The sequence below is a fragment of the Coniophora puteana genome (assembly GCF_000271625.1).
Source record: "Coniophora puteana RWD-64-598 SS2 unplaced genomic scaffold CONPUscaffold_11, whole genome shotgun sequence".
Lineage (NCBI taxonomy): Eukaryota > Fungi > Basidiomycota > Agaricomycetes > Boletales > Coniophoraceae > Coniophora > Coniophora puteana.
In genome coordinates, this window is record NW_006913063.1 from 39,620 (window position 1) to 64,632 (window position 25,013).

At 54.1% G+C, this 25,013-nt stretch overlaps 10 protein-coding genes across 10 annotated transcripts in view; 6 read left to right on the forward strand and 4 right to left on the reverse strand.

The window, feature by feature from the left end:
• Positions 1-81: 81 nt before the first annotated feature.
• On the forward strand, positions 82-568 carry CONPUDRAFT_61475 (uncharacterized protein; the record flags this gene model as incomplete). The annotated part of the gene is made up of 3 exons (XM_007773562.1): positions 82-250; positions 310-357; positions 420-568. The coding sequence occupies 3 exons, from the start codon at positions 82-84 to the stop codon at positions 566-568; spliced, it is 366 nt and encodes a 121-aa protein (XP_007771752.1).
• Positions 569-892: 324 nt separating this feature from the next.
• CONPUDRAFT_61476 (uncharacterized protein) lies at positions 893-1,981 on the forward strand (the record flags this gene model as incomplete). Its single annotated transcript, XM_007773563.1, has 3 exons — positions 893-1,033; positions 1,091-1,124; positions 1,188-1,981. Coding segments are annotated over 3 exons (969 nt in total), but the record flags the coding sequence as incomplete, so codon positions are not given.
• A 52-nt stretch (positions 1,982-2,033) lies between these two features.
• Positions 2,034-6,513, reverse strand: CONPUDRAFT_167687 (Six-hairpin glycosidase). The gene is made up of 6 exons (XM_007773749.1): positions 6,397-6,513; positions 6,181-6,338; positions 5,663-6,052; positions 5,422-5,609; positions 5,221-5,360; positions 2,034-5,109 (listed from the first exon to the last, which is right to left on the reverse strand). The coding sequence occupies exons 2-6, from the start codon at positions 6,318-6,320 to the stop codon at positions 4,498-4,500; spliced, it is 1,470 nt and encodes a 489-aa protein (XP_007771939.1). The 5' UTR covers positions 6,321-6,338; positions 6,397-6,513; the 3' UTR covers positions 2,034-4,497.
• Positions 6,514-7,357: 844 nt separating this feature from the next.
• CONPUDRAFT_156723 (AHS2-domain-containing protein) lies at positions 7,358-12,211 on the forward strand (the record flags this gene model as incomplete). Its single annotated transcript, XM_007773750.1, has 17 exons — positions 7,358-7,969; positions 8,028-8,096; positions 8,149-8,200; positions 8,266-8,331; positions 8,388-8,785; positions 8,843-9,045; positions 9,131-9,581; positions 9,650-10,170; positions 10,236-10,488; positions 10,545-10,691; positions 10,739-11,026; positions 11,094-11,141; positions 11,200-11,262; positions 11,324-11,521; positions 11,585-11,623; positions 11,686-11,801; positions 11,875-12,211. The coding sequence occupies 17 exons, from the start codon at positions 7,358-7,360 to the stop codon at positions 12,209-12,211; spliced, it is 3,861 nt and encodes a 1,286-aa protein (XP_007771940.1).
• A 276-nt stretch (positions 12,212-12,487) lies between these two features.
• Positions 12,488-15,813, forward strand: CONPUDRAFT_145858 (OPT oligopeptide transporter). Its single transcript, XM_007773751.1, has 8 exons — positions 12,488-12,525; positions 12,609-12,673; positions 12,739-13,122; positions 13,177-13,254; positions 13,308-13,639; positions 13,696-15,173; positions 15,223-15,359; positions 15,415-15,813. Exons 3-8 carry the CDS (start codon positions 13,023-13,025, stop codon positions 15,618-15,620), a joined length of 2,331 nt encoding a protein of 776 aa, XP_007771941.1. The 5' UTR covers positions 12,488-12,525; positions 12,609-12,673; positions 12,739-13,022; the 3' UTR covers positions 15,621-15,813.
• Positions 15,814-16,148: 335 nt separating this feature from the next.
• On the reverse strand, positions 16,149-17,480 carry CONPUDRAFT_156725 (Aldo keto reductase; the record flags this gene model as incomplete). Its single annotated transcript, XM_007773752.1, has 8 exons — positions 16,149-16,305; positions 16,375-16,424; positions 16,482-16,619; positions 16,692-16,758; positions 16,824-16,947; positions 17,007-17,159; positions 17,235-17,326; positions 17,401-17,480. 8 exons carry the CDS (start codon positions 17,478-17,480, stop codon positions 16,149-16,151), a joined length of 861 nt encoding a protein of 286 aa, XP_007771942.1.
• A 284-nt stretch (positions 17,481-17,764) lies between these two features.
• On the reverse strand, positions 17,765-19,252 carry CONPUDRAFT_145860 (Aldo keto reductase). Its single transcript, XM_007773753.1, has 8 exons — positions 19,197-19,252; positions 19,058-19,145; positions 18,882-18,973; positions 18,547-18,781; positions 18,418-18,484; positions 18,213-18,350; positions 18,092-18,141; positions 17,765-18,038 (listed from the first exon to the last, which is right to left on the reverse strand). The coding sequence occupies exons 1-8, from the start codon at positions 19,234-19,236 to the stop codon at positions 17,882-17,884; spliced, it is 867 nt and encodes a 288-aa protein (XP_007771943.1). The 5' UTR covers positions 19,237-19,252; the 3' UTR covers positions 17,765-17,881.
• A 461-nt stretch (positions 19,253-19,713) lies between these two features.
• On the forward strand, positions 19,714-21,077 carry CONPUDRAFT_75365 (uncharacterized protein; the record flags this gene model as incomplete). Its single annotated transcript, XM_007773635.1, has 3 exons — positions 19,714-19,732; positions 19,817-20,751; positions 20,820-21,077. 3 exons carry the CDS (start codon positions 19,714-19,716, stop codon positions 21,075-21,077), a joined length of 1,212 nt encoding a protein of 403 aa, XP_007771825.1.
• Positions 21,078-21,447: 370 nt separating this feature from the next.
• On the reverse strand, positions 21,448-23,164 carry CONPUDRAFT_145861 (uncharacterized protein; the record flags this gene model as incomplete). Its single annotated transcript, XM_007773754.1, has 3 exons — positions 21,448-21,968; positions 22,041-23,080; positions 23,146-23,164. The coding sequence occupies 3 exons, from the start codon at positions 23,162-23,164 to the stop codon at positions 21,771-21,773; spliced, it is 1,257 nt and encodes a 418-aa protein (XP_007771944.1). The 3' UTR covers positions 21,448-21,770.
• Positions 23,165-24,052: 888 nt separating this feature from the next.
• Positions 24,053-25,013, forward strand: part of CONPUDRAFT_138883 (uncharacterized protein) — a gene marked incomplete at its 5' end in the record, with an annotated part of 10,925 nt that continues 9,964 nt past the window's right edge. The window contains 3 exons of the mRNA XM_007773755.1: positions 24,053-24,082; positions 24,143-24,262; positions 24,325-24,483. Coding sequence (XP_007771945.1) covers positions 24,053-24,082; positions 24,143-24,262; positions 24,325-24,483 — 309 coding nt within the window. The remainder of the gene's footprint in view (positions 24,083-24,142; positions 24,263-24,324; positions 24,484-25,013) is intronic.

Consider the following 25,013-nt stretch of genomic DNA (forward strand, 5'->3'; position numbering starts at 1 on the left):
CAGTCAGCCAGGCATCCGTGCCGCCCTTTGTCCCTGCACCCATCCATCCATCCCTGTCCCAGGCCATTCCCCAGAGGCGCCATGTCGCTGTCTGATTACTCCGATTTAACCGACTTGTCTTCGGAAGAAGAAGAGTACGTCCCGAACAAACGCAAGAAGTCGACAACGACCACCAAGAAGACGGATTACAAAATGGATCAGACCCTTCAACCGCCACGTACCACCCAGTACACTGCTAAGCATCTGTATGGTGTGTGAACCGGCTGCTATTGTAAAGACTCGACGCCATGGCTAACTATCCTACCCAAGACCAGATCATCGACAGTGCGATAGACCTAGATCCAGAGTATCAGCGAGGTGCGTGGCGGTATGCACTGCCAGTACAGCCTCATTCTGACTTTGGTGGACTTCTCACACAGACGTGGTATGGCCCGAGTCCAAGCAATGTGGTCTCATAGACTCCATCCTCCGCAATTATTACATTCCACCCGTAATCTTTGGTAGGGCCCGTTTCTATGCGCTGAATTGTGCTCACTCCACCGTTTTGTCTAGCCGTGTCTTACAATGAGGATGGTAGCGAGCTGCGAACGTGTATTGACGGAAAGCAGCGGCTGACTTCCATTCAGAGGTATGAATCACAACGTACGGTGATACATAGGCAGTTAACACACTCCCAGGTTCTTCGACGGGCAGGTCAGTGAACCGGTTCTAACGCTGTATAATAGACTTACCTCGCTCTCACCTCGGATGGATCAGATTTCACGTGAGTGTCTTAGAACTCAATCCTTGTACTCGGTTTAACTTCGCTTCCTTTGCTTCTCAGATAAAGACACGTCAGTCTATGCTCTTCTTTTCGGCTGCGCTCTGACATCCTTGTAGCCAAAAAGGCGGCAAGTATTGGTATAAAGATGCCAGCGGGGTGACCCGTCGAAAGCTCTTGCCACCAGCATATAGAAGCCAGTTCGCAAACAAGCAGATTGTATGCGTCGAGTACACGTCGCTGACCGGAGACCAAGAACGAGAGATCTTTCAGGTATGGCTCATCGATGATCCTGAACACGTGTTTGCCTCGTTTACCGTCCAAATTTAGCGCGTACAGCTAGGAATGGCACTGACACCCGCAGGTGAGTGCCTACTTACCTCCAGGAGGCGCCCCCCATGGCCATACTCATTCTCGAACCTACCAGAACGTATGCAAGCGCTCGTTGGCGTTTTGCCTTCGCTCGTCAGGGAAGTTCAATCGCAGATACTGGGTGAGAGCGGTTTCCAAGGCTGCCTTGATTGGGGTACATCCCGTGGCCGTGACTTTCACTGTCTCGCATCGATTCTGTTCATGATCCAACACCTCCCCAAGAAGACGTTCCCCGGTTCATCTCAGCTCGAGAAATGGCTCTCAGAGACCGAATTGCTCAGCGAAAGGCTTCGGACGGACTTCATGGAGATCTTCAGCGTGTTCATCTATCTTGCTCGGGACAAGCACTACAACGCGTCGCTGAACAAGCCGTCGCGCGTTTCGCCGATTGAATTCATCATGATCGGCGTGCTGATTCATAAGTACCGCACAAAGCTCACGATGACGCAGCTTTCGTCTGCGGTGCAGCAGATGCGGTCGCACGTGCGCGTAACCTTCACAGACATCCGGTCGAATACCAAGGTTACGAGGACATTGCTGGATTTCATTATCAACGTCGATATGGACGTGCTCAAGAGGGACCCGAAGGACAAGCTTAATGCGACTGACAAGGCTGCATCTATGGCATCGGTTAAGTTTTCCACTAAGCCTCCTCCTTCTAAGCGGAAACGGGCGGCATCGGAGGATCTCGAAGAGAGCGATGGTGAAGACCCTGATGATGTTGCTGATGACGATGACGAAATGGACGTCGAACCGGAAACCCAACCGAAGAAGAGAGGCCGTCCCCCGAAGGCTGCAACGACCAAGGCCGCAGTGGCCAAGACGACGAGTGCGTTTTGTTTGCGATAATACCTGACCTTTGGATTTAAGATTATCTGGCGATTGTAGAAGCAAAGACAACAAAGGCAAAGGCTGCAACCAAAGCAACCGCATCGTCAACGAAGAAGTCTGCTGGCACTGGTAAGAAAACTTCACCTAAGGAAGCATCGTCGTCTGTGAGGACATCCCCTGCCTCCCAAGTTGAGCCCACGTCACCTCAAGCCGCTGCCGCGGTACCCTTGCCGAAACTTAAAAGGAAAACGAATGCTGCTGTGGCTGGCGACACATCAAAAGGATCTTCTCCCATTGGCCAGAATGCCGTGTCTGGCTCTCTTGCTGCACCTCCAGATGACACGAAGCCCGCGCTTTCTCCTCCCCCGCCTATTGCTACTTTGCCTACCGCTGAGAATGTAGAGATGAGTGACGGGACTACGGGTAACACGTCAGCTGCCACGTCATCTGTCCCTGACTTGAAGGTAAACACCGAGAAAGCGTCGCCGTCGGTTGTCAAGCAAGAGCCGTTGGCTCCCCCGCCCCTGTCTACTCCTGCCTCCGCAATTGACAAGCTCGCACCTATACGAGCAGCGAGGGCTGCCCTTCTTCGCTCCGGTGGCTCGGCTTCTGCGTCGACTTCTCAGGTTGGATCCCCCGTGCTCGCTAATGGCGATGGCTCGCGCGCGGGCAGCAAGGCCTCCAGTGGTACACCTCCGTCGATTACTAGGTCCCTTCCCCATCTGAACACGTCTGGAACTGGTAACCATACACCTTCGATCGGGTCGCCGCTGACGACGTCGGCGCACAACGGCGCATTCACTGCGGAACCTACGTCATTTCAGTCTCAGTCTACCCCGCAATCGCCACATCTTATCAATGCTACTACGGCGTCGCAGCAACTTAAACCATTGATAGGACAGGAGATCACGCCAGCGTCTCTTGAGGAGATCTTGAAGAGCGCGGGCCTCAGCCTCCAGCAGGCTCACTCGCTCAGCCAGGGGGCAGCACAGTTCGCTGGTGTAAACCCTAATGCATCCAACGGCTCTCCTGCAATGGCAGCTCCCGTCAACGGACAGAATGGACACGTGCCGTATCCGAATTCGGGATATCCTCCTCCTCAGCAGCAATGGTCGCAGCCTCAGACCCCCGCACATAATGGTATATCAAACGCGCCTAACGCCCCCGTTCCACCCGTATTCGGGGCAAACGGACTTTCGCCAGAAGCATGGCAGAGCGTGCAAAGCGCGATGAACAGTCTTGGTCACCAACAACAGGGTGTTGCGCCCGCTCCTCCCCTTCCTCCTCATGCAAGCATCCCTGCATATTCACAGCTCCCGCCCCCGCCTGCTTCGGCACCTGCGTCGATCCCGATCCCGTACAATGTGTCTGCGTCCGTGTCCGCGCCTGGGAATTACAGCCACTCCCACACCCACCCTCATCCGCATCCACATGCAGTGCAGGGATCCTCGCCCCCCTCCCACGCTCAGATGCCGATGGCGCCGCCCCCGCCCTCGGCCCCCGCGAGTTACCTCGGTCGCGAGCGTGATCGAGGTGTCGGTGCCGGTGTGCGCGACGAGCCGTACGATCCCACGCGGCGCAATAGCGATTTCGCGGTACCCTACCCGAGCCGCGAGCGCGAGCGGGACACCGATAGACGCGCGCGCGACGCGTCGCCGTTTTCGCCGCGCGGTGGTGGTGGGGTGAGGCGCGCGAGCGACTATGATCGTCGCGAGCGGGAGTATCCGGGGCGGGCGTACGATGCTGGGCCCGGCGCTGGTTCCGGGTCGGGTGGGGCGGCTGCGGTTGCGCCCGGCGCGCGGAAGCCGTATGAGCCGCTTGGGCGGCGGGAGTCGGGTGGGGGGCTGGGGAGGGGAGAGAGGAGCTTTGAGTGGGACAGAGACGGGCGTCGTGAGCGGGACAGGGACTTGGACAGAGATAGAGATAGGGAGAGGGATGGTGGGGAGAGGGGGCGAGATAGCAGGTTTTCGGGGTGGCAGAGCAGGGAACGGGGGTTTGATCGAAGGAAGTAGTGGGTTGGGCTTAGCTTGGAGGTGGTGGTCGATAATGGAAGCGAAAGTGTCAATGGCTCTACGACAGCGATGCGGTCGGGTAGGGCGAGGCCGCGGTGGACACGCGAAGCCGGTACTTAGAATGGTTTCGGTAGTTCATGTAAGGCCTGGTTATATTTGCCGTGCTGCTGTGGTGCTGGTAGATAATGGATGGATGGATGGTGCTTGCAGGATGGTTCGTATACTTCCTTCTTTTGCTCTTTCTCCTTTCCGTTTCTTTTTATTCCCTTCGCATTCTTGCACCCGGAGAAACTCGAGGTGGTAGTACAAAGAACAGATGTTATGGTAGAGTCGTTAATACCGATAATGCACAAGTCTACATATCTACACAGAGCAAGTGGTAATACCTAACTAAACATTAACGTGAAATGGAATCAAGAAGTTCATTGCATCTTAAGATGCATCAGCTACTAGATATCGTAAAAGTCTCGCAGGGATATACCAATCCCACATCCTCAAATAAAGATAAAACAGATCAACAGATCAATAAAGCAGACCAAACCCAAGCACAACACCCGCAACCGCCATAACCACCCGACTTGCAGCCGCTCCAACACGCGCACTGTTCGCGCCCGGCGCGCCCGCCTGGACCCAGTCGCTCCACGCGGCCTGCAGATCGAGGACAAACGCCTGACCTTCGGGGCTCTGTGCTCCTTCGACGCCCCATGAGTCGGGGTTCACGACGGGGGTGAGCCATCCGTCAGAGGTGAAGTGCAGGAGGTTTTGCATCGGATTTGTGGCTGGGGTGGACGATGGAGATGCGGAAGTGGAAGCGGGAGTAGACGAAGGTGTCTCCGATGATGATGATGGCGAAGATGTGAACGTTGCGCTGGATGTGGACGTGGGGCTCGACGTTGCACCAGAGGAAGGGGAGGCAGTCGGCGTAGCCGGCCACGGCGGATAGGTCTTGACATCGACGGTGTCGCTGCTGTTCGCAGCGAGCGCGCGGCGGACCTGCTCCGCGATGGGGATGTGTGTGTGCACGTTCCAGAGCTGCGAGAGGCGGTAGACGGTGCTCGCGAGCAGCGCGGCGGAGGAGGCGTCGTAGAACGAGTCAGGCTGGTCGACCCAGTTGTAGAAGAGGCCGTTTGTGTTCTGGGACGTGCGTGTCATAGGGGTGAAGAAGCAAAATGATGAGAGTTGAGGTGGCACGGTAGGATGAAAGTAGCGTTAGGAAGCTGAAATGAGGAGAAAGGATAGACGTACGAGGTACGAGTACATCCCGCCGTGAATCTCGCCGATCCACGCTGCGAGGTCGGATTGGAGGTTGTACATCTCGTTCGACCACTGCGACCTTTGCATGGTCGCCAGAACGCGAAGCATGCCAGCGGCGGCCCATCCGTTACCTACCGCATTTCAAACTAATGAGTCACACAGAACCGACGCAGTAGCAAGTGTATGACGCACCAGTTGCCCAATGTCCCAGGTCCTGCCCGCTCCCAAACAAAACGTGCTTCCAAAGGTTCGACTTCTTGTCACGCAGGTAGTTCCTGTAGAGACTGATCTGGGTATATGCTTCGAGCAGCAGGGTCTGGTTTCCAGTTACGACGCCATAATATGCAAGAAATGGAGGGACCATATAGACTGAATCGCTCCTGCGACAATCCGTGAGCACCCACTCCACACACATACAAGAACCGCGACGCACCAAAGCTGCAACTCCGCCACCCGATGCGAAATAGCACCATCGCTCGTCTGCGGCACCCTGCTCATTATAAACTCCAGCTGGTCCCTCGCCGCACCCGCATAATCCAGCCCATCGCTTGCCCCCTGGCCCGTCCAGTTCGCGAGCAGCACCGCGACGCCGATGCTACACGGGTCGCCCGCTGCGGCATCCGCAATGAGTGGTTGCGGGCCGGTGATATTACCGTTGCTCGCCGAGCGGTTGGCTACGGTCGTTCTGGCGATGTCGAGTACGGCCGTGAGGTTGACGCTTGGCGGGATTGTTTGGGGTGGTGGGAGTGGTGAGGGGTAGAAGACGGAGTAGGAGGGCGCGGTGAGTTCGAGGAGGGCTTCGGCGCGAGTGCCGTATTCCCAGCTGGTGTGGGGTGGGGTAGTCAGCACGTGGATATAATGTAAGGTTTAGCGATGTGTGATGGTGGTTCGGACGGTGGAGGTGGCAGCGTCGTGCAGGGGAGGACAGTTGCTCGGAATGGGACGACTGACCTGTGCGACGCGCCAGCGGCTAGCTGGTTTTGGACGACGACAAGCTGTTCATCGGTGAAGTTCTGTGCAGTGACGCCGCGAAAGAGCCAGCACTCTGCGAATAGGGTAAGGGCCGCTCCAAGAAGGAGAGGGCTTCGCATCTAGCCTCGTGTACCGGGCTGAGGGGCGGGATAAGATGAGAAGGTCGAAATGAACCAAAGGTAGAAATTGAAGCACCTTTGCGAATTAGAAAGCGTCAGCGTTAGCTTTCCAGGGCCAGGTTGTCTCCCGGTGACTAAAATAAAGTAAGGCAGCAGATGGGCGGCGGGGCGTGGGTATGCTAGCACATCCGGGTGGATGTTTTACCAGCGGGCTGAAACAAGACGCCATATGAGGCCATGTTTCGCCGAGACGGCCTCGGGCTGCCATCAGCTGGCATTGGCCGCGCGCACTTGGTAAGGCGTGCTGGGAGGGGAACCGGATCTGTGCGACGTCATGAGGCATCGACCGGCAGATGGCTCGGCGTCCCTCGGGCTGTGCAGGCTGCTTTCTATGTCTGGAAAGCAGCCCGCGGCCGCAGACTGAGCGTCTCCTAGCTAGTGAATATGTACTTGGAGGATGTAGGAAAGGAACTGGATGAGGGGCATGCGCAGAAGCAAGAGAACCTGGTACATTACCCAAAGGTCTGTGATTGACTTCGATCCAGGGGCCAGGGGACCTTGAGCAAGCTTACGACCCTGACTCAGGGGCTCCTCAACGCCGCGGAGTTTGCCGAGTCGGAGTCCAACTTCGTGCATCTTCGCTTTCTCTGAAGCTTGCTTTTGCTATCAACTTGCATATCGCCTACTTCAGAACAGAATCCAAGCTTGTAAGCTCTCTTTCACATGCATATGGTTATGTATATCTCACCTCTTCTGGACATCTAAGGTCAACTACTGTCTTGGGTAACGTCCCCCCTTCAATCAAGCTTTTTCTTCTCCCGGCAATCCGCATCTATTTATGTTTTCTCTCAGGGCGGACACCAGAGGTCAAAAAGACACATGATCATATCTTATCTGCAGTCTCCAGCATACATTACCTCTCGGGACCTGAACCGCGTCAATGTTATCATATCTTTGCTCCGTCTAGTTATCGTCACTCGTCGCGAGCGTCCTCGCGGAGCACACTTGTAGCCGTCTAATACCTCCCGTTACTCTCCATGACTGACTCAACGTATACTGGACACAAGCTTCTCATCGCCAACCGCGGCGAAATCGCAGTACGCATCATACGCACCGCGAAGCGTCTCGGGATACCCACTGTCGCCGTCTACACCTCCTCAGACTCCCTATCGCCCCACGTCTCCCTCGCGAACGAATCCGTCAACCTTCACGATCTCGACACCGAGACCACAGAAGAGAAGCTAGCAGAGCCGAGGGTATACATATCCATCAGCCTCATTCTCGCAGCATGCCGTAAGACCGGCGCTACGATGGTCCACCCGGGCTACGGCTTCCTCGCTGAGAACGCAGAGTTTGCGCGAGCCGTAGTCGGCGAAGGCATCGTGTGGCTCGGACCACAGCCCGACGTGATCGAGGCGATGGGTCTCAAGCACGAGGCAAGGCGGCTCGCGGAACGAGCTGGGCTGAGTCTCGTCCCGGGATCAAAGGGCTTGGTGACGACTGTCGACGATGCCCTGTCTGTCGCGGGGAGCGTTGGGTTCCCAATAATGTTGAAGGCTACCGCGGGAGGCGGAGGAATGGGGCTGGTGATCTGTGGCAGCGAGGAGGAGCTGAAAAATCGGTTTGAGCCTACGAAGGAGAGGGCGAAGGTGAGCTGTCCAACTCGGTTTATCGCCTATGTCATTTGGCTGATGTGTCGTGGACAAGGCGCTCTTTCACAACGACGGCGTCTTCATTGAGCGTTATTACCCCTCCGCTAGACACATCGAAATTCAGGTGGGTATATGCGCCCTCTTCGCTGTAGCTCACTCACTATCGTGCCCTCCAGGTCTTCGGTGATGGACAAGGGAACATCGTTCACATGGGCGAACGAGAGTGCAGTGTGCAACGGCGACATCAGAAGTAATTGAAGAGGCTCCCAGCCTATACCTGCTTCGTCATCCAGAGCTAAGATCGAAGATCTGCGGTGCAGCCGTGCGGTTGTGCGAGTCTATCAGATATTCGTCCGCAGGTATGGTTACGTCCAAGGTATAATTCAAAAGATGAAACTCGCGCTCGATTTCACAGGCACTGTAGAGTTCCTCGTCGATGACTTGACCGGCGACTTTTTCTTCCTCGAGATGAACACTCGGATTCAAGTGAGCGCATACACCCGCCAACGCTCTCGTTCTGCCATGCTGATCTACCACTACAAGGTCGAACATCCGGTCACGGAGTGCATACATCCAGGTCTCGACCTGATCGAGCTAATGATTCTCCTTGGAGTGGCAACCTCGAACAGTACCGAGATTCATGCTTCTGTGTTTGACCAGAGCGTGTATGATGCTAACATTGCGCTCGGCACGCGCCATGCGATCGAGGCCCGTGTTTACAGCGAGAACCCGGCTGACGGGTTCAAGCCATCTCCAGGGGTGCTTCAACATGTCAGCTTCGGTGAAGAGGAGTGGCTACGTGTGGATCACTGGGTAAAAGTTCCCAACAGCCATCTTGCCTCTCGCGTGATAACTCATGGTATGTCGCAGATATCCAGAGGGACGACAGTCACTCCTCATTTCGATCCTCTCCTGTGCAAGGTCATCGTAGTTGGCAACGACAGGGAAGAAGCGATTCAGCGAATGTCTCAGGCTCTCAGCACATGCGAGATCTATGGTCCACCAAACAACGCTTCATACCTCCAGGCGATCTGCGCAGATCCTATATTCTCAGAGGGACGGGCGACAACCACGTTCTTGGACACATTCGCATTCACGCCAAGGCGAGCGACACGTCTCTTTCACCTCATTGCTACGCTGACATCACATTGCTTTCAGAGCCCTTACAGTTCTACACGGCGGCATAGAAGCAACAATCCAAGACCTCCCCGGGCGCCATGTCTCCCTCGGCATCCCGCGCAGCGGGCCCATGGACGCACGCGCCTTCCGCGCCGCGAATGTGCTCGCTGGCAACCACCCGCACACCGCCGCGCTCGAGATCGTCGTGCTGCCCGGTGTGCCGTTCAAAGCCAAGTTCCACGTTGCCGCCGCCGTCGGTGTGGCAGGGAAGCCCGTCGGTCTGCGTGTGGGCGGGAGAGATGTGCCGATGTGGGCGGGGTACTGTGTTCCCGCTGGGTGTGCAGTTGAGATCGGTGTGAGCGCAAAGCACGGGCAGGCGCAGGGCGATACACCCGGATTTAGAGTGTATCTCGCGGTGCGAGGTGGATTTCCGGAAGTTCCGGAGTATTTGGGGTCGAAGTCGACGTCCATGGGTCTTGGTGGTTATCAGGTGTGTGTTCATCTCGGAGCGTTCCTCCCTGACTCCTCTCAGCTGCTGACATACGACGCAACCTGTAGGGTCGAGCTCTCCTCACAGGCGACCAACTCGCCCTCGGCAATGACTGCTCTTCGACGCCCGAAGAGCTCCAGTCTTCTTCACCGTATCTGCTCCCTCGAGAGCTCGTACTAGCGTACTCGCAGCGCTGGACCGTCAAAGTCCTTCCGGGACCACAGGACGACGCGGAGTTCCTCACCCCCGAGGGCCGAGCGAGGTTTTACAGCACAACGTGGCGCGTCAGCCCGTCGAGCAACCGGATGGGTGTCCGGCTCGAACGGTTTGAATATGATCAGACAGTCGAACACGGCGGTGCTCTTGACGTCAGCGAGAACGCTGAAAGCGGTGGGAAGTCAGCGCCATTGGGAATAGGCTGGGCCCGCCCCGACGGCGGCGAAGGTGGCGCACATCCGAGTAATATCCTCGATAACGGGTATGCACTGGGGACTGTCAACGTGAACGGAGACACGCCTGTCATATTGACGCAGGAGGGCCCGGATATGGGCGGGTACGTGTGCTTGTGTACGGTTGCCAGTGCCGAGCTGTAAGTTTCCTTATTTCTTACTCCTTGTTGGTATAAGATACTGAAGGATGTATGCATGTGGATAGGTGGAAGATCGGGCAGCTCAGTCCCGGGAGCGTTGTTAGGTTCGAGCCTGTTTCTTGGGACGTTGCACGGGAGCTGCACGAGGAAGAGGTTGCATGGGTCAACGCGGTCGAAAGTGCGGTTCGATCTCGCGTGGGTAACTCGGAGTGGAAGTCAAGGCGATTTTCGGTCCCAAAGCTCGAGGAGACATCTGCGATTCTGCTGCGAAAGGCCCGAAATTCTGAGGAGGAAGGGCCGAGTGTCACGTTCCGCCAGGTACAGTTGCTAACATCACTCTGCATAAGTGTATGCGGACTCTGACTACAGACAAGGCTGGAGACTCTGCGATTCTGGTTGAATACGGAAACATGCATCTCGATTTCCACATCCGCGCCCGAGTACACGCGCTCGAGCGCGAAGTTGCTCGTCTCGGGACACCGGGTATACTCAGCTTCAGCCCGTGTATACGGTCTACACTGGTAAGCAGAACAATGCCACATTCACCGTCCTCACTGAACCCGTCTAGATACACTTCGACCACTCGATAATCTCTCAATCCACTCTGCTCGCTGCCCTTGCGTCCGTAGACACCTCCCTCCCCGCGTCGATCTCCAGCGTCACGTTCCCCGGAAGGCGCATTACGTTCCCGATCGCGCTCGATGATCGGTGGAACAGGGAAGCGCTAGAGAGGTACATGAGCACGACGCGGCAGCGCGCTGTGTACTTGCCGAGCAATGTCGAGTATCTCGCGAAGAATAATGGGCTGAGCGGTGGTAAGGAGGAGGTGTTAGCAAAGCTCGTCGAGTCTGACTGGGTATGTTTTTCCTGCGTGGTCTTGGATGGTTCGGATGCGAGGTTGTTGATTTGTTGTGGGGATATAGCTTGTGTTTGGCGTTGGGTTCTACCTTGCTTGTCCGTTTTTAATACCGGTATGCATCAATCATCCCAAGTCGCCTCCTTCGAATGCTGCTAACGATATGCTTCTAGATCGATCCTCGATGTCGTCTCGTAGGCCAAAAAATGAACCCATCGCGAACATACACTCCCCGAGTACGTCTTGTACATGATCTCTCCTATCACCACTCAGTCTCACCTTTTTATATGCTCTAAGGGAGCAGTAGGCATAGCCGGACCCGTCGCAGCCATCTACCCTGTCGTCTCTCCGGGCGGATACCAACTTTTCGGACGCACACTCCCAGCCTGGCAGACATGGGGCCGCGGGGCGGACTTCGAGCTCAATCGGCCGTGGTTGCTGAGACCATTTGATCGAGTCAGGTTTAAGTCGGTTATGGAGGAGGAGTACGAGCGTGTAAGACTTGTGCCATTGTGTTTATATTGTGGTAAGGTGTTTGATGGAATGCATTTGCTTCAGATCGAGAAGGAGTTCGATGCGGGGCGGTATGAATTTGAGGTATGGGTTCCTATCGTCCTCGCTTGGCCCTCTGTTAGTCTCATGCATGATATCATCGCCAGATCGAGCCTCTCGAGTTCTCCATGAAGGAGTACGACGCTTTCGTTGAGTCTGTTTCTGACGAGGTCGCCAAGTTCAGGAATAAGCAGGCTGCAGGCGTCGCCATTGAAAGTGCACGGTACGTCCTTCCCGCCCTCACTGGCTTCGTTATCCTGTCGCCTCTGATATTCAACGAACTACTGTTTGCAAAGGGAGAACACCCTCCTAGCAGAGTGGAACGCCGAACGCGAAGCCAAGGCCGCCGAAGCCCGCATGAACGCTGGTGCGAACGCCATAAACCCAGAAAGTGCGGCGGACGGGCCGTCCATCAGATCCCCGATGTCCGCGTCGGTGTGGAAGATTCGGTTTTCGCCGGGACAGAGTATTCAGAGCGCCGAGGACGTGGTCGTCATTCTTGAGGCGATGAAGACGGAGATCAATGTACTCGCCGGAGAGGAGAGTGTCGGGTGCGTGGTGAGAGGGTTCGGGAGCGGGGTTGCGGAAGGGCAGGCCGTTCAGGCGGGAGATGTGCTCGTTCATTTGGAGTGATATTTGTGAGTGATAGCTTGCTTCGATGATGAACATCTAAAGCTTTTCTATGGTAATGCGAGTACAGTCCTGGTGGTGACATGTCATCAGTCTAAGCTTTATTGACCAAGCAATGACGAGAATAGAAGCGTCGGGACATACCACGACGGTGGGATACGGAGTTCGTGCCGGTAGCCATGCCAGTTATCTATGTGATGTGGGGTAAACCTGGTGCCTCCGGTCTGCGCGGGTGAGAAGGTCGAGCCCGACCGACGAGAGAATGCGACTCGGACAAAACAATTCCGAGCAGGATAGTAAGTTGAGTACTTGCCAAGGTAGGTTGAACATCATACCCGAGAGCCAAGTCGCTTCTCTGGCCGAGAAGAACTTGACGATCTCACGATTTTAGGGATTGTAGGGAGATTCGAGCAGCACATGAGCATCTTGATGGAGTTAAATTAGCTCAGACACTAGGGCGTGATGGTATGTATCGGAACACGACGAGAGTGCATGCGACACTCATCAATGGACTCGACGATTGGGTGGAGGCGAACAGGCGTGCCTGTGGGGTTTGTGCTGTAAAGGCAGCGAAATCGGAGTCTAAAGATTAGTTGTCCTCACATAGGCAAGTCGTTCGCTTCCTTATGTTGAAACTCAAAATTAAAACTGAATGTGGCATGGCGCGACGGAGCGCTTAAACGACGCCCTTATCTCTCGGACTCGCACGGAGAACATCATATGCTCCCTGCCCAAACAGGTACATAAGGCCACCCATGTCCTGACCGCAGCTCGCCAGGTCTTTCGAGGATCCCCCCTTACCTTCTAATCCCCGATGGCGTCCACCGACCTCGACTACGTCGCGGAACGGTCGGTCAGCGTTGGCTCAGGCTCCGAAGAGAAGCGCGAGCAAACTGACCACGACAAGGCTGAAGGTGCGTTTTTAGCATCTTTGTTAGTCGATATGGCAAGTCACTGAGTCTTTGCAGCTATCGTCGATGCCATCGCTCTTGCGGACTTTGATGACCCCAATATTGACAAGAACGAAGCTATAGCTGGCGTCCTCGGTTTGTGCTTCTTCTTATCATTGTCGTCGCCGCAAGCTAAGTGCTCGCTTTAGAGGACGACTCGCCGTACCCCGAGGTACGCTCGGCCGTCGCAAACACGGACGACCAGTCCATCCCCTGCAATACCTTCCGTGCCTGGACCATGGGCTTATTTTGGACAATTATCATTCCCGGTCTCAACCAGTTCTTCTTCTTCCGGTATCCCTCCGTCAACATCACCGGCATTGTCGCGCAGCTACTCTCCTTCCCCATGGGCAAGTTGTGGGCACGGATTGTGCCGAACGTCAAGATATTTGGTCTTTCGATCAATCCTGGGCCGTTCACTGTCAAAGAGCACGTCTTGGTTGTTATCATGGCGACCGTTGGCTGGCAGTCAGCTTACGCTGTGAGTTGTTTCATTTTCTGACCAGTCAACGAGACTCACCGATGTTTTGACTATAGACGGATATTATCGCAGTGCAGCGCGTGTACTACAATCAGATCTTCAACTTCAGCTACCAATGGATGCTCGTAATATCCACCCAGCTCATTGGTTTCTCTCTCGGCGGGATCATGCGTCGCTTCCTCGTTAATCCACCATCCATGATCTGGCCCACTAACCTCGTCACCTGCGCGCTCTTCAACACCCTCCATTCGCAGCAGTACGCTGGGATCGGCAACCATGCCGGGGTCTCGCGCGAGCGCTTCTTTAGCTACGTCTTCTTCGGCGGCGTAGCATGGTACTTCATCCCCGGCTACCTCTTCCAGGCGCTCGGGTACTTCACCTGGGTATGCTGGATTGCTCCTGAAAACGTCGTTGTCAACCAGCTGTTCGGATACCAGTCCGGCCTCGGGATGTCGCTCATTACGTTCAATTGGGCCGAGATCACATACATTATCTCGCCCCTATCGACTCCCTGGTGGGCTGAGGCAAACGTTGTCGCAGGCTTTGTGTTTTTCTTCTGGTTCATCACGCCGATCTTATACTACACCAACACATGGTACTCCAAGTTCCTGCCCATGTCATCGATCACGTCGTATGATAGATTCGGGGACAGCTACAACGTGACGGCGATCCTCAACCCGGACAACACGCTCAACCTTACTGCGTACCAGGAATACAGTCCACTCTTCCTGTCGACAACCTTCGCTCTGTCTTATGGACTGTCGTTCGCGTCCATCACAGCCACCATCACGCACGCCTTCCTCTTCTTCCGCAAGCAAATCTGGACGCAATCCCGTCGCTCGATGGACGAGCAGCCCGACGTGCACGCCCGCCTGATGTCAAAATACAGACAAGTCCCCGAGTGGTGGTACATGATCATCTTTCTCGTCATGTTCGTCTTCGGCATCATCGTCATCGAGGTCTGGCCGACCGAGTTCCCCGTCTGGGGCTTCGTCCTCTCCCTCATCATCGCATTCGCGTACATCATCCCGATCGGCATGATCCAGGCCATCACGAACCAGCAGGTTGGCCTCAACGTCATCACCGAGCTCGTCGTCGGCTACGCGCTCCCCGGGCGCCCGCTCGCGATGATGATGTTCAAGACATGGGGCTACATCTCCATGGCGCAGGCCCTCCAGTTCGCTTCGGACTTCAAGCTCGGGCACTACATGAAAGTCCCGCCGCGCGTGATGTTTACGGCGCAGGTAATCGCAGCGGTGATTGCAGGCACAGTGCAGCTCGGCGTGCAGGCGTGGATGTTCAGCAATATCAGGGACATATGCAGCACGTCGCAGCCGGATGGGTTTATATGCCCAAACACGCAGGTGTTCGGGACGGCGAGCATCATCTGGGGTGCGATCGGACCGCAGAGGCAGTACTCGTCCGGGCAGCTGTATCACGGGCTGACGTGGTTCTTCCTCATCGGCGCGGCGTGCCCATTCGTGGCGTGGCTTATCTCGCTCAAGTGGCCGAATAGCTTCATCAAATATGTCAAGTGAGCACTTGATTGATGTTTCAAAAACGATTTCTGATGTATGCGATAGCTTCCCTGTGATCTTCACGGGCACAAACATGATCCCGCCCGCGACGGGTCTGAACTACGTCTCGTGGGGCATCGTCGGGTTCATCTTCCAGTACCTCATCCGCCGGCGCCATTTCTCGTGGTGGACCAAGTACAACTGTAAGTCACCCCTGTTAATTCTGTCTGTAAATCTGGCTGAACATCCCGCCTACAGACGTGCTCTCAGCCGCGCTCGACTCGGGCCTCGCCATTGGCATCGTGCTCGTCTTCTTCTGCCTGCAGTATCCACGCAACGGGACCATCGGCGCGAACAACATCGACACGTGGTGGGGCAACACCGTGTATCTCAACACCGCAGATAATAACGCCACATCGCTGTTGCCCGTGCCTGAAAATGGGTTTGGGCCGACGACATGGTGAAGCGTCTGCTTCTTTCGTTCAGCTCCTGTCTTGCGTTCGATGTTGAACTTAATATCGGTGTCTTGTATTCTGAATCTGTACCAGACCTTGTGTCTATAATACAAGCTTGGTGCACCGGTACCGGTAATTGTGTAATTTGTATTTTTCCGTTCCGGTCGTTCTGTATCTATATACGACGGCTGGTTAACTCAACCAAGCACAGCCACTAGTGGCGTCGAAGCGTTGGTCAAATACAAGACGCCAACGAATACAAGGCGTCGAACAAGGTTGCCTTCGAGGTCATGTTCTCTTTCTTGTTATAGCTAGACTTCACGGTAGCCATCTCCTTGGTTACCTCATGATTAGTGAAAGTGTATAAGTAGCTCGATTTCTTCATCCAACCCAGTTCGTATCTCATTGTGGCGCTAGAGGCACCCATCATGTCCTTGCAAAGTCTGGATTTCATGTACTCATCGATATTCCAATGGAGCCAGCTTAAAATTTTCTGTTGACCTCACTCCATGTCTTCACCCAGCCTACATCGCTAACCTACTCAACATCAACAGGGTTCCAAGTGACTGCGCCCTTCCCGCCCTCGTCCAGCGCGTCCAGAGCAGCCATGTCCTCATCGACAATCTCCCATCCGTATACTTGTGCGTTCTCAACGATTCGCTTCTCTCTCGCTGATTTTGGGAGCGGGACAAATCTGCGTTATGTCAAGCAAACGTTCAACTCTGCGACATACAAGAACGTGGGGCGAATCGCTAAAGCTCACCCGTGCTGCAGGGACCACCTCACGAGCACTTGTGCTGGTGTCTTCTCCAGCTGACGCTCGACGTCAGCTCTATTTTTGCAGTAAAAGTCTCTAAGAGAGAGACGGACCTTGCTCGCAATGTCTCGGATCACTTGGTGGTCGAATTTACTGGCAACTCCGCGCACTAGAGGGCTGTACGCCTGTATGACGATCTCGTGCTTCTTGCAGTAATCCACAATAGGCCTCTGTTGGCAAAACGGATGCAACTTCAGGTTGTCACAACATGCGTTATGTCAGTTCAGTGCCCGACAATAGCCCCTGAAGCATAGTTGATGCACCTCGATCTGGTTGACCGCTGGCTTCTCCAGGCCCGCGTCTACGATCTCTTGAATGTGTTTGTCAGAGCTAACCAACCCTCACTTTCAGATTTACACTTTTCATACGATTAAGTTAGGCGATGTAAGACGTACAAGTTCGACACGCCTGCCGCTCGGATCCTCCCTTCTTGCTTCTCATCCAACAGGGCCATGTATGCACCGAGCCTTGCATTCGTTCCTCCGTGCGGGCTGTGCAGAAGGTACAAATCGTAGTATGCTACACACAATGCACAAAATCAAGTTTTTTCACCATGCATGACTATCACCAAGACTCACCCTTGTCTACCCCAAGCCCACGCTTCAGCTTCTCCACGGAGTCCTGCACCGCGCTCCGTACAGTCCTCCTTGCGGCTTGCTGGGACGCCTCTGAGGATGTGGTGTTGTCCAAGGCAGTTTCACCCACGTACTCGGTCCAGTAGACCTTCGACGCTGCAATCAGTTGGGAGCGAATGTCGACGTCAGTGTAACCGCATCATGTGCAGCATATGCAGAGCTCATACGCACTGATGAACAGTTCCGAACGGTCTTTCCCTGCCTGCTTCACTCCTTCTCCCACCTGTGCCTCGTTGCGGTAGTATCGGGCCGAGTCGATATGGCTGTTGCGTGGCAGGACGTTCAAAGTGTTTTTGATAGTGGGTCTTTGGACACGACTCGGAGGTAAGAAACGTACGTGTACCCATTCTGCAACGCGATCCTGACTGCCTCTGCACACTCGTCATTCTCAAATACGCCCAGTCCTATGGTTGCCATCTTCGCTCCTTTGATGATTATTTCACGCAAGTGCTTTAGAACGTACGATACCGTGCGAGCGAGGTCGGCTCACCTGTTGATAACGTGACTTCGGTAGGTACGATCATGTTCGTGAATTGAGGTTATGATAATGAGTTAGTAAGCTCGGCGGTAGGTAGATATACGCGGTTCTCATGGCTGACGCAAACGGTGATCTAATATTGGGAACAAATGTGGCCAATCACCATTCTTTCAGCTTCAAGCGCCCTATAAGAGTAAACCTTGCATTTTTTTTGATTTGTTAAGCATCGTGTCGTGGACCAACGTCATAGTGATTATGCAAGGACGCATTGATGATATATAGTAGTACAGCTTCCAACCTTTCCTTCTACACGAAGGTAAGCTTCCTGAACTGTCAATATTTAGTCGAGGTGGATAGGGTTCCAAGTGACCGCCCCCTCGTCGCCCTTGTCGAGCGCGTCCAATCTAGCCATATCCTCGGCAGGAATCTCCCAGCCGTATACCTGCGCATTCACCTTGATGCGTTCTTCGTGCTCAGACTTGGGGAGCGGGACGAAGCTAGCAACGATTCAGCTCGAAGTCAGCCGGAGAAGCATGAAGATGAAGCTTACTCGTGCTGGAGGGACCACCGCACTAAGACTTGGGCGGCGGTTACTTGGAGCTTTTGATAGGTGGGTGTGATGTCAGCGCGCCGAATTCATGTCCTGGGGAATCTCACGAGAAGATTCGTACCTTGTCAGCGACACTCTGAATCACGCCGTTCTTGTCCCCGGAGAAGTTGAACCGGAGGAGGGGAGTGTATGCCTGCACGAGGATGTTGTGTTTCTTGCAGTACTCCACGATGGGTTTCTGCTGGTCAAGGGGGTGCAGCTGGGCAACGTAATACCTTGTTCAGCGAACCTTGGATAGGTTTGTTTGGATCGAACTCTCAACATACCTCAACCTGGTTCACGGCTGGGAGCTCCAGGCCAGCTTCTCGGATCTCCTCGATATGTTTTGGGCCACTGGGCAAGAAGCCATGAGCATGCCTAGAATGTCGAGACTCATCGTCCGATGCCGCACTCACTAATTAGACACTCCCACACTGCGAACCAGGCCCTTCCTCTTTGCCTCCAACAAGCCTCTCCAGCCCTTGAGCCGCTTTTCTTTCCCGCCGTGTGGACTGTGTAGAAGGAAAAGGTCGTAGTAGTCCGAAGAGCCAAGTGGCTCCCGCGTGCCCTCCAGGCCATACTTGAGGTTTTGGATAGAGTCTAATACTGCGGATTCGGTGTCGTCGAAGTCATTTGACCCGGCCTTCGAGGCTGCGTAGGGCGCGGGTCAACATACGTGTCGAGTGTATCAGAGCAATGGTGGGAGGACACGAAGCATGGGGAGTGAATGGATGAGATTGCGACGACATACTGATAAAAAGCGTAGACCGGTCGACGCCAGAAGCCTTGATGCCTACGCCTACCTGCGTCTCGTTGTGATACAGCCGAGCGGAGTCGACATGGCTATTTCAAGCAACCGGATAATAAGGCAAAAGGATGAGTCCAGCTGAGTTTTTTAGTATCAAGGAGGTTTTGAACGGGACGTACGTATACCCGTGCTTCAGCGCAGCCGTAACAGCCTGCGCGCAGTGGGTGTTCTGGTACACCCCGAGTCCCACAGTGGGTATCTTGTAGCCTGAGCACTTCGGTCAGCTTTCCCATACACTACAAGAAACGCAATGTTTACCAGACGTGAGGGTGGCCTCCTTTGGAACAGAGTCGGTCATGGTTGTGAGGTGTCTTGAGACGAACGCTATCTGATGGGTAAGACGAAGGATAAGTCATTGGCCCCTGTGTCATCCTGATGACTTGCCCACCGGTAGGGAGATCCGGGCCGGTGCCCCGAGATGCTGTGTGATTTAGGGCCGGCCTGGTTCATCCAACGCGCTCGCTCGTGTTCGTGGCTCATCCCCAGTCTATACGAGATCATTCACCATTGTCGCCTGCAGGCCTGACCACCTCTGACCACCCCACTTGCTGGTAACATAACTCGTTTGCTATCGTCCTTGGCCATCTCGTATAATCCTGAGGAACGTCGAGTGGAGTGGATCGTAGCGTAAGTACTCCATCTCTCGACAGACTCTGGGAATTACCCCTTGGAGAACGCTGTTGATAAAGGGGCGTCGTCTCAGTAAAAGCGACCGTCTCGGAGCCGTGAAAGCATTGTAAAGAGCCCCTTTACTCAAGCCAACGACCATCCCGTCATGGAGCCTCCGTCGCCTCGTAGGTTACACCTCCTCTGAATCATTTTCTTGCATTCCGGATGGACTCAATTGCTAAGTGTGACTGACCTTGTGCGTCCCCCAGTCTCCCTTCACCATGATCATCCTGGCACATTACTCCCACCTGAAATTTACCTGAAAATATTTGAGGACTTCATCCTCCCTTCACGCGACGTCGCCAAATCGGATTTCAAGGTACAAGGAACGCTACGACAACTCACCCTTTCCTGCTGGCTCTTCCGTCATCTAACTTTACCCTACCTATTCGAGCGCATTGTCTTTGACGGAGACCGCTTCTGGAAAAATACCGATATCGGTAGGCGGGCATGGGTGCACGCCATCTCCGATGGTAAACGCCCGGCAATCGACGCTGCGTCATATGTCAAGCACGTTGTGTTCCATTACGATCCAAAAAGAGCTAGTGAACCGGAGGCTAACCTCGCTCAGCTGGTGACAGCGAGGCCATTTGCAGAGATCTATTGCGGCTTGCTATCTCGGATGGATAACTTAGGCGACGCTGAGTTCGTACGCTGCAGGATCTTTACAAACCACATCATCGCACTCCGACAGCTTTCCAACCTGCGCAAGGTTGCTTTTAGAGAGTGTACGTGGGAAGATAGTATGCTTGAGACGGTTGTGCCGGGCTTGGGTTGCAAAGTGGAAGACGTTGAACTCGAATACAGACCGAGGCGACCTGAGAACGAGCTAGATTTGGGCGTATCAGATTGGGGCTACAAGGTTCTCAACACGACCACGTCGTTGCGTCGGATTGTGGCGACAGAGGTAACTATGCTCCGGATGATAGGAAGTAAAGGACAAATGAAACTCGGGCACATACGCGAAATCTGTGTTCACTTCTGGTCGCTGCGGGAACGCACAGACACGGAGCGGCAACGGGAATATCAGTTATTCCATGAAGCCAAGCATTGGCTCCCTTATTATCCAGCCCTTGAGAGACTTGTCCTCTTTTCATCATGGCCCGGGGCTTATGGTGGTAGACCTCTGGATCGGCCTCGAAAGGTTCGTGATCGCCTTTACGCTCCCTAGTTATCGCACGTATACTCATTATGCATGGCGTTTACTACCAGCTTGTCCAAGACATCACTGACATGGCGACAGCACAGTTTCACTGCTTACGCCGACTCGAGATTCTGGATCCCTCCTTTGAGACCACCCAAATCATGTTCAAACGAAATCTCACCGAAGATGTTCTCAAAGCGATGGTTCACAAGGTCTGCCCAAGCCTGGAGTACTTCCGCTTTGGACCGCTCGAATGGACGCTGCAATCGGGGGCCTGGGTCCAGAACTTTAGGATCCCCACGCGCGGAAAGGGCGCTTACTGGTGATCCCCCAACGAATACTCTGTTATGCAAACTGAGTTTGCTCATACGGATCGATGTCTCTCTCATATCCCTACCTACCAGCAATAGACCCATATGTGTTCAATTGTTTGGTTTGGTCCGATTCGATTCCATGATCGTGACAGACTGGACAACACGACACTCTGTGTTTGATGCCTCGTTTCCCCACCTATCGCTCTTGTACCATATGTACTTTATCTCACTGGCAAAGAGTGGCGCACGGCGAATGTTCTGGTCGCCTCTAGTTGATGGTTGTACCCTGGCAAAGAAGTATTTGACTCGTCGCTACCCGCCTGCAGCCCGTATTGTGCAGCGGAGGCGAAAAATATTTGGGCGTTTCAGATAGCGATAGAGCTGAGACGGTAATGCATATTGTTTAGAGAGGATGCAAACAAATACAAGAGGTATGAGGCGAGAGGCGAAGACAAAATCAAATACAAGATGCGCGATATAAGCGAGGTATGGATAGGTTTCATAGCGAACATAGCAGAGACAGCATTTTGATAGCGATATACTGATTCGAAGAATCAAACAACAACAAAAAAGCAGCAGGGACAAGAAAAATTCGAAACAAAAGGATGGATTTGAGAAACGGAGTGCTCGAGCCTAGCGAGCCGAGCTTGAAGGCATCTGGATACAAGAAAACGCCGCTCTTATGTCGTAAACCTGGCAGCAAGCTTACTCCCTCTTGATTGTCCAGGTCATGCCTCCAAAATACAAGCGTTCCAACCTCGGGCAGATATCCGACGCCAATGTTGTGAGCGTTTCCATATCGAGCCTTTTCGGCCCTGCAAATGTGTGGCCTAGAGTGAGAATCTCGAGTCGAACGAGTTTGAGAAGCCTGGCGGTCGCTGTTTTGGTGATGGCCTCGACGATCTGTTCGGAATGCAACAGTTCGGTCATGATCAGTAGACAGTCTTTTGAGTACGATGCACGGTGAGACCTCACCGTTTGTACTCCATGGTCGACGAACACTTGTTTCGCGTACTGTGGAGGGACGACTATCCTGAGACTTTCTATAGACAGGTAGGAGAGTGCCCAAGCTCCGCCGCTTGTGAAAACGTCCAGGACATATCTCTCTTCCCGGCCTCCGTACACTAAGGGTAGGTTAAGCTCCAGATCCAGAACCTTTCGCGTCGCCAGCGGTGCGGAGCCATCAACTGTGGTCACGGACGCCTCTCCCTGTATGGCCGCCTCGACCTTCAAACAGTTTCCGAGCGTCACGAGCATGTCGATGCTGTCCAGGACAAGACTGCGCAGCTTCGGACATGCAGCAAGCGCTTTGGATCCCCAGTCTGGCAGCGGTAATGACGTATACTGGTCCCCATCAACGTCCTCCTCCTCTATCTCATCGTCGATCACGACACGCTCAATGTAAGCCCCGAAACCGCCCTCGGCACGCGGATCTCCGAGACCTCCATCCCCGTATGCATCATCATCGTTTTCGAGCTTTGCCACATCCCACGTGTTTCGGCCCCTGAACTCCAACACACGCAGTTTCTGCAGATTCCTGAGCGCCCTGACATGGTCCACCGTGACATCCGCCCTCGAAAATACGACAGCCTCGAGGTTCGGCATCGCCTCGAGCGCCTGGCAGTGGAAGCCCACGAGATGGGACAGCCAGCCGCGCATGGGGATGTGCGTGCCTAGCGCGTCGTCCGTCCAGTTCTGGAACACGACGCACTTGACGAAGGCCGCGGTCGTGAGCGCGGGGGGCTTGCCGGTGATGACGGCGTGCGCCCAGCCGCCCGAGTTGAATGCGCCCATCTTGCGCGGGTCGCCGGAGCCGTCGAACAGGAGGCGCTCGAACATGCGTGGGAGAGCGAGGTGGCAGAAGAAGCGGCATGCGACGGCGAAGCTGCGCAGGGTCCTGATCTCGCTTGTTTTTGGGAAGCGGGACGAAGGGACGAAGGATTCGAGGATGGCGATGTAGATCTCGTTGGGGATGATGGGCAGATCCTGCCCGGTGGGGGAGCGTCGCGTTGGGGCTACGATCCGAGGCAGATGCAGGCGTTGTTAGACAAGTGGTACAACTAAGGATATCAAGACTTACTAGACCATTTGAACTCCATCCTGCAAACCAAGTACGCCACTGGCAAGAAGACACAGGGGTAACTACGCGTCTCATTAGCGAGACGCGTTTTGATCTTGATAAAACCGTGTGAATTCAATTTAAAGTCCGACAATCAGACGATCGCGGCGTCCAATGAGGCTGCAGATTGAACGAACAAAACGGTTTTGGAGACTGAAGTTACTTTAACATGTAGGAACATTCAGGAATGTCATAGAATTACTTAGGTTGAGAAATCACACAGCGGATGAGAGCAGTGCGAGCTTGAGTATTTCTCACTCGAGTTCGTCTATTATTTATACTACTAGTTTGTAGGGGCTATAGGCCTCCTCTACTTTAGATTACTCATACGAATTCTATGGGCACGGCTTGCCATCGGTTTCAAGTGTAGTTCCGTCCGACTACTAAATTCATTACAACAGGAGTAGCCTCAGTCAGCGCGCTGCGGAGAGCACGTGACTTTACTCATGACGCCGAGACTGACGTCGTGTCATTCTCGTCTCGCTTTATTCAACAGAATTATTCAACTGCTTGAACAGCTAAGTGGTCTGCCGGAAGGAGACGCGTCCAATCGGCAGACACGCGTCGAGGACAGCTCGGGGCATTATTCGGCGGTTGGGCGCGTCAAGGACCGTGCGAATGTGCATAACGCGGGATTGATGTCGCTACTCGCCGACGTTGCCAGCCTCTAACTCCCAAGATCTCGAACCTTCTTGTCCCCTTCTCGCTAGCAATGCCCGAACGGCAAGCCGTTACATTGCGCGTCTGTTATGTTATGGCCCCTATCAAGCACGGCACAATGCAAAACTATATTCTGAAAACAGGCATAAAATAGATCTCAATACTGCATCCAACGACACGATTCGACAAGCCCTTCATCCACTGCAGCATGTCTACTCTTGCGAACCCCATCCTCATTGTGAGTGCTTGCCCTCCTCTAACTATAGCGACAAGCTTACTCATGGCCTTGTACCAATAGGTCGGCGCTGGTCCAGCTGGCCTCGTAGCGGCCTTGGCTCTCCTTCGGAACGGCATACCTGTCCGAATCATCGAGAAGGAGACCAGTTATCGTGCAGGACAACGTGGTCCCGGCATCTCAGTTTGTCTCGCCTCAGACTACTACTGCACAGATTTTTTGACATATTGTTTTGTCCTTGTTAGCCTCGAACCCTTGAAGTATTCAACTTCCTCTGCGTGCCTGAGATCAACGCCGCAGCGACGCGGACGCTCCCTATCCGCGCGTTCAAGCCCGGTACAATGGAACCACTGCGTACAATCACTTTGACTGCCCCGATTGAGGCTAGCACTGCATGTCCCTTTGTTCGTCTCCTCCATCAGGAAAACGGCTACTTGGTTATTTCCCCGATTACGTGAATCTAAGCGAATCTCAATAGCATAAGCGAGCTAATAAGCGCGACCCCTATAAGTTTGACCAGCTGTTACGCGTAAGGCCGAACCTCCTCACTATAACCTAGCTTTTGCTTTTTACCTACTTGTAGAGCGAATTATTAGACCATTAGCAACTTCGCCATCTTGTTATTTAGCTTCCTCCCGAAATTTGCAGGTACTGATTCCATCCAAATAGCTTCAATAAGATGCGAATTAGGTGTGAATAATCGTCACTTAGTTCGCTGAAAAGCACTGAATAAGAGTCCATTGCGACCATATTATTAATGCGAATGCGTAGTACGATGATAAAAAACGCGTATAGCGTAACGAATAGTGTAGTAATGAAGAGACCCCGCAGCCAATAACCACCAAAACTATTGCTTGCCGCCGAACGAGAACTTGAAGAGCAGAAATCCTAGTAGGGCCTCGTGAGTAGTATGTTTCTGTAAGCAGATTAAAGC

Coding starts and splice junctions, on each gene's coding strand:
- CONPUDRAFT_167687 (XM_007773749.1), bottom strand. CDS start 6,320: ATGCGAAGCCCTCTCCTTCTTGGAGCGGCCCTTACCCTATTCGCAGAG. Junction 6,053..6,180: donor GCCGCTGGCGCGTCGCACAG/GTCAGTCGTCCC, acceptor ACCCCACACCAG/CTGGGAATACGGCACTCGCG. Junction 5,610..5,662: donor GTGGCGGAGTTGCAGCTTTG/GTGCGTCGCGGT, acceptor GGATTGTCGCAG/GAGCGATTCAGTCTATATGG.
- CONPUDRAFT_145858 (XM_007773751.1), top strand. CDS start 13,023: ATGGCGTCCACCGACCTCGACTACGTCGCGGAACGGTCGGTCAGCGTT. Junction 13,123..13,176: donor TGACCACGACAAGGCTGAAG/GTGCGTTTTTAG, acceptor GAGTCTTTGCAG/CTATCGTCGATGCCATCGCT. Junction 13,640..13,695: donor GCTGGCAGTCAGCTTACGCT/GTGAGTTGTTTC, acceptor TTTTGACTATAG/ACGGATATTATCGCAGTGCA.
- CONPUDRAFT_145860 (XM_007773753.1), bottom strand. CDS start 19,236: ATGACCGACTCTGTTCCAAAGGAGGCCACCCTCACGTCTG. Junction 18,485..18,546: donor AGTGTGGGAGTGTCTAATTA/GTGAGTGCGGCA, acceptor CTTCTTGCCCAG/TGGCCCAAAACATATCGAGG. Junction 18,039..18,091: donor CGGTGGTCCCTCCAGCACGA/GTAAGCTTCATC, acceptor AATCGTTGCTAG/CTTCGTCCCGCTCCCCAAGT.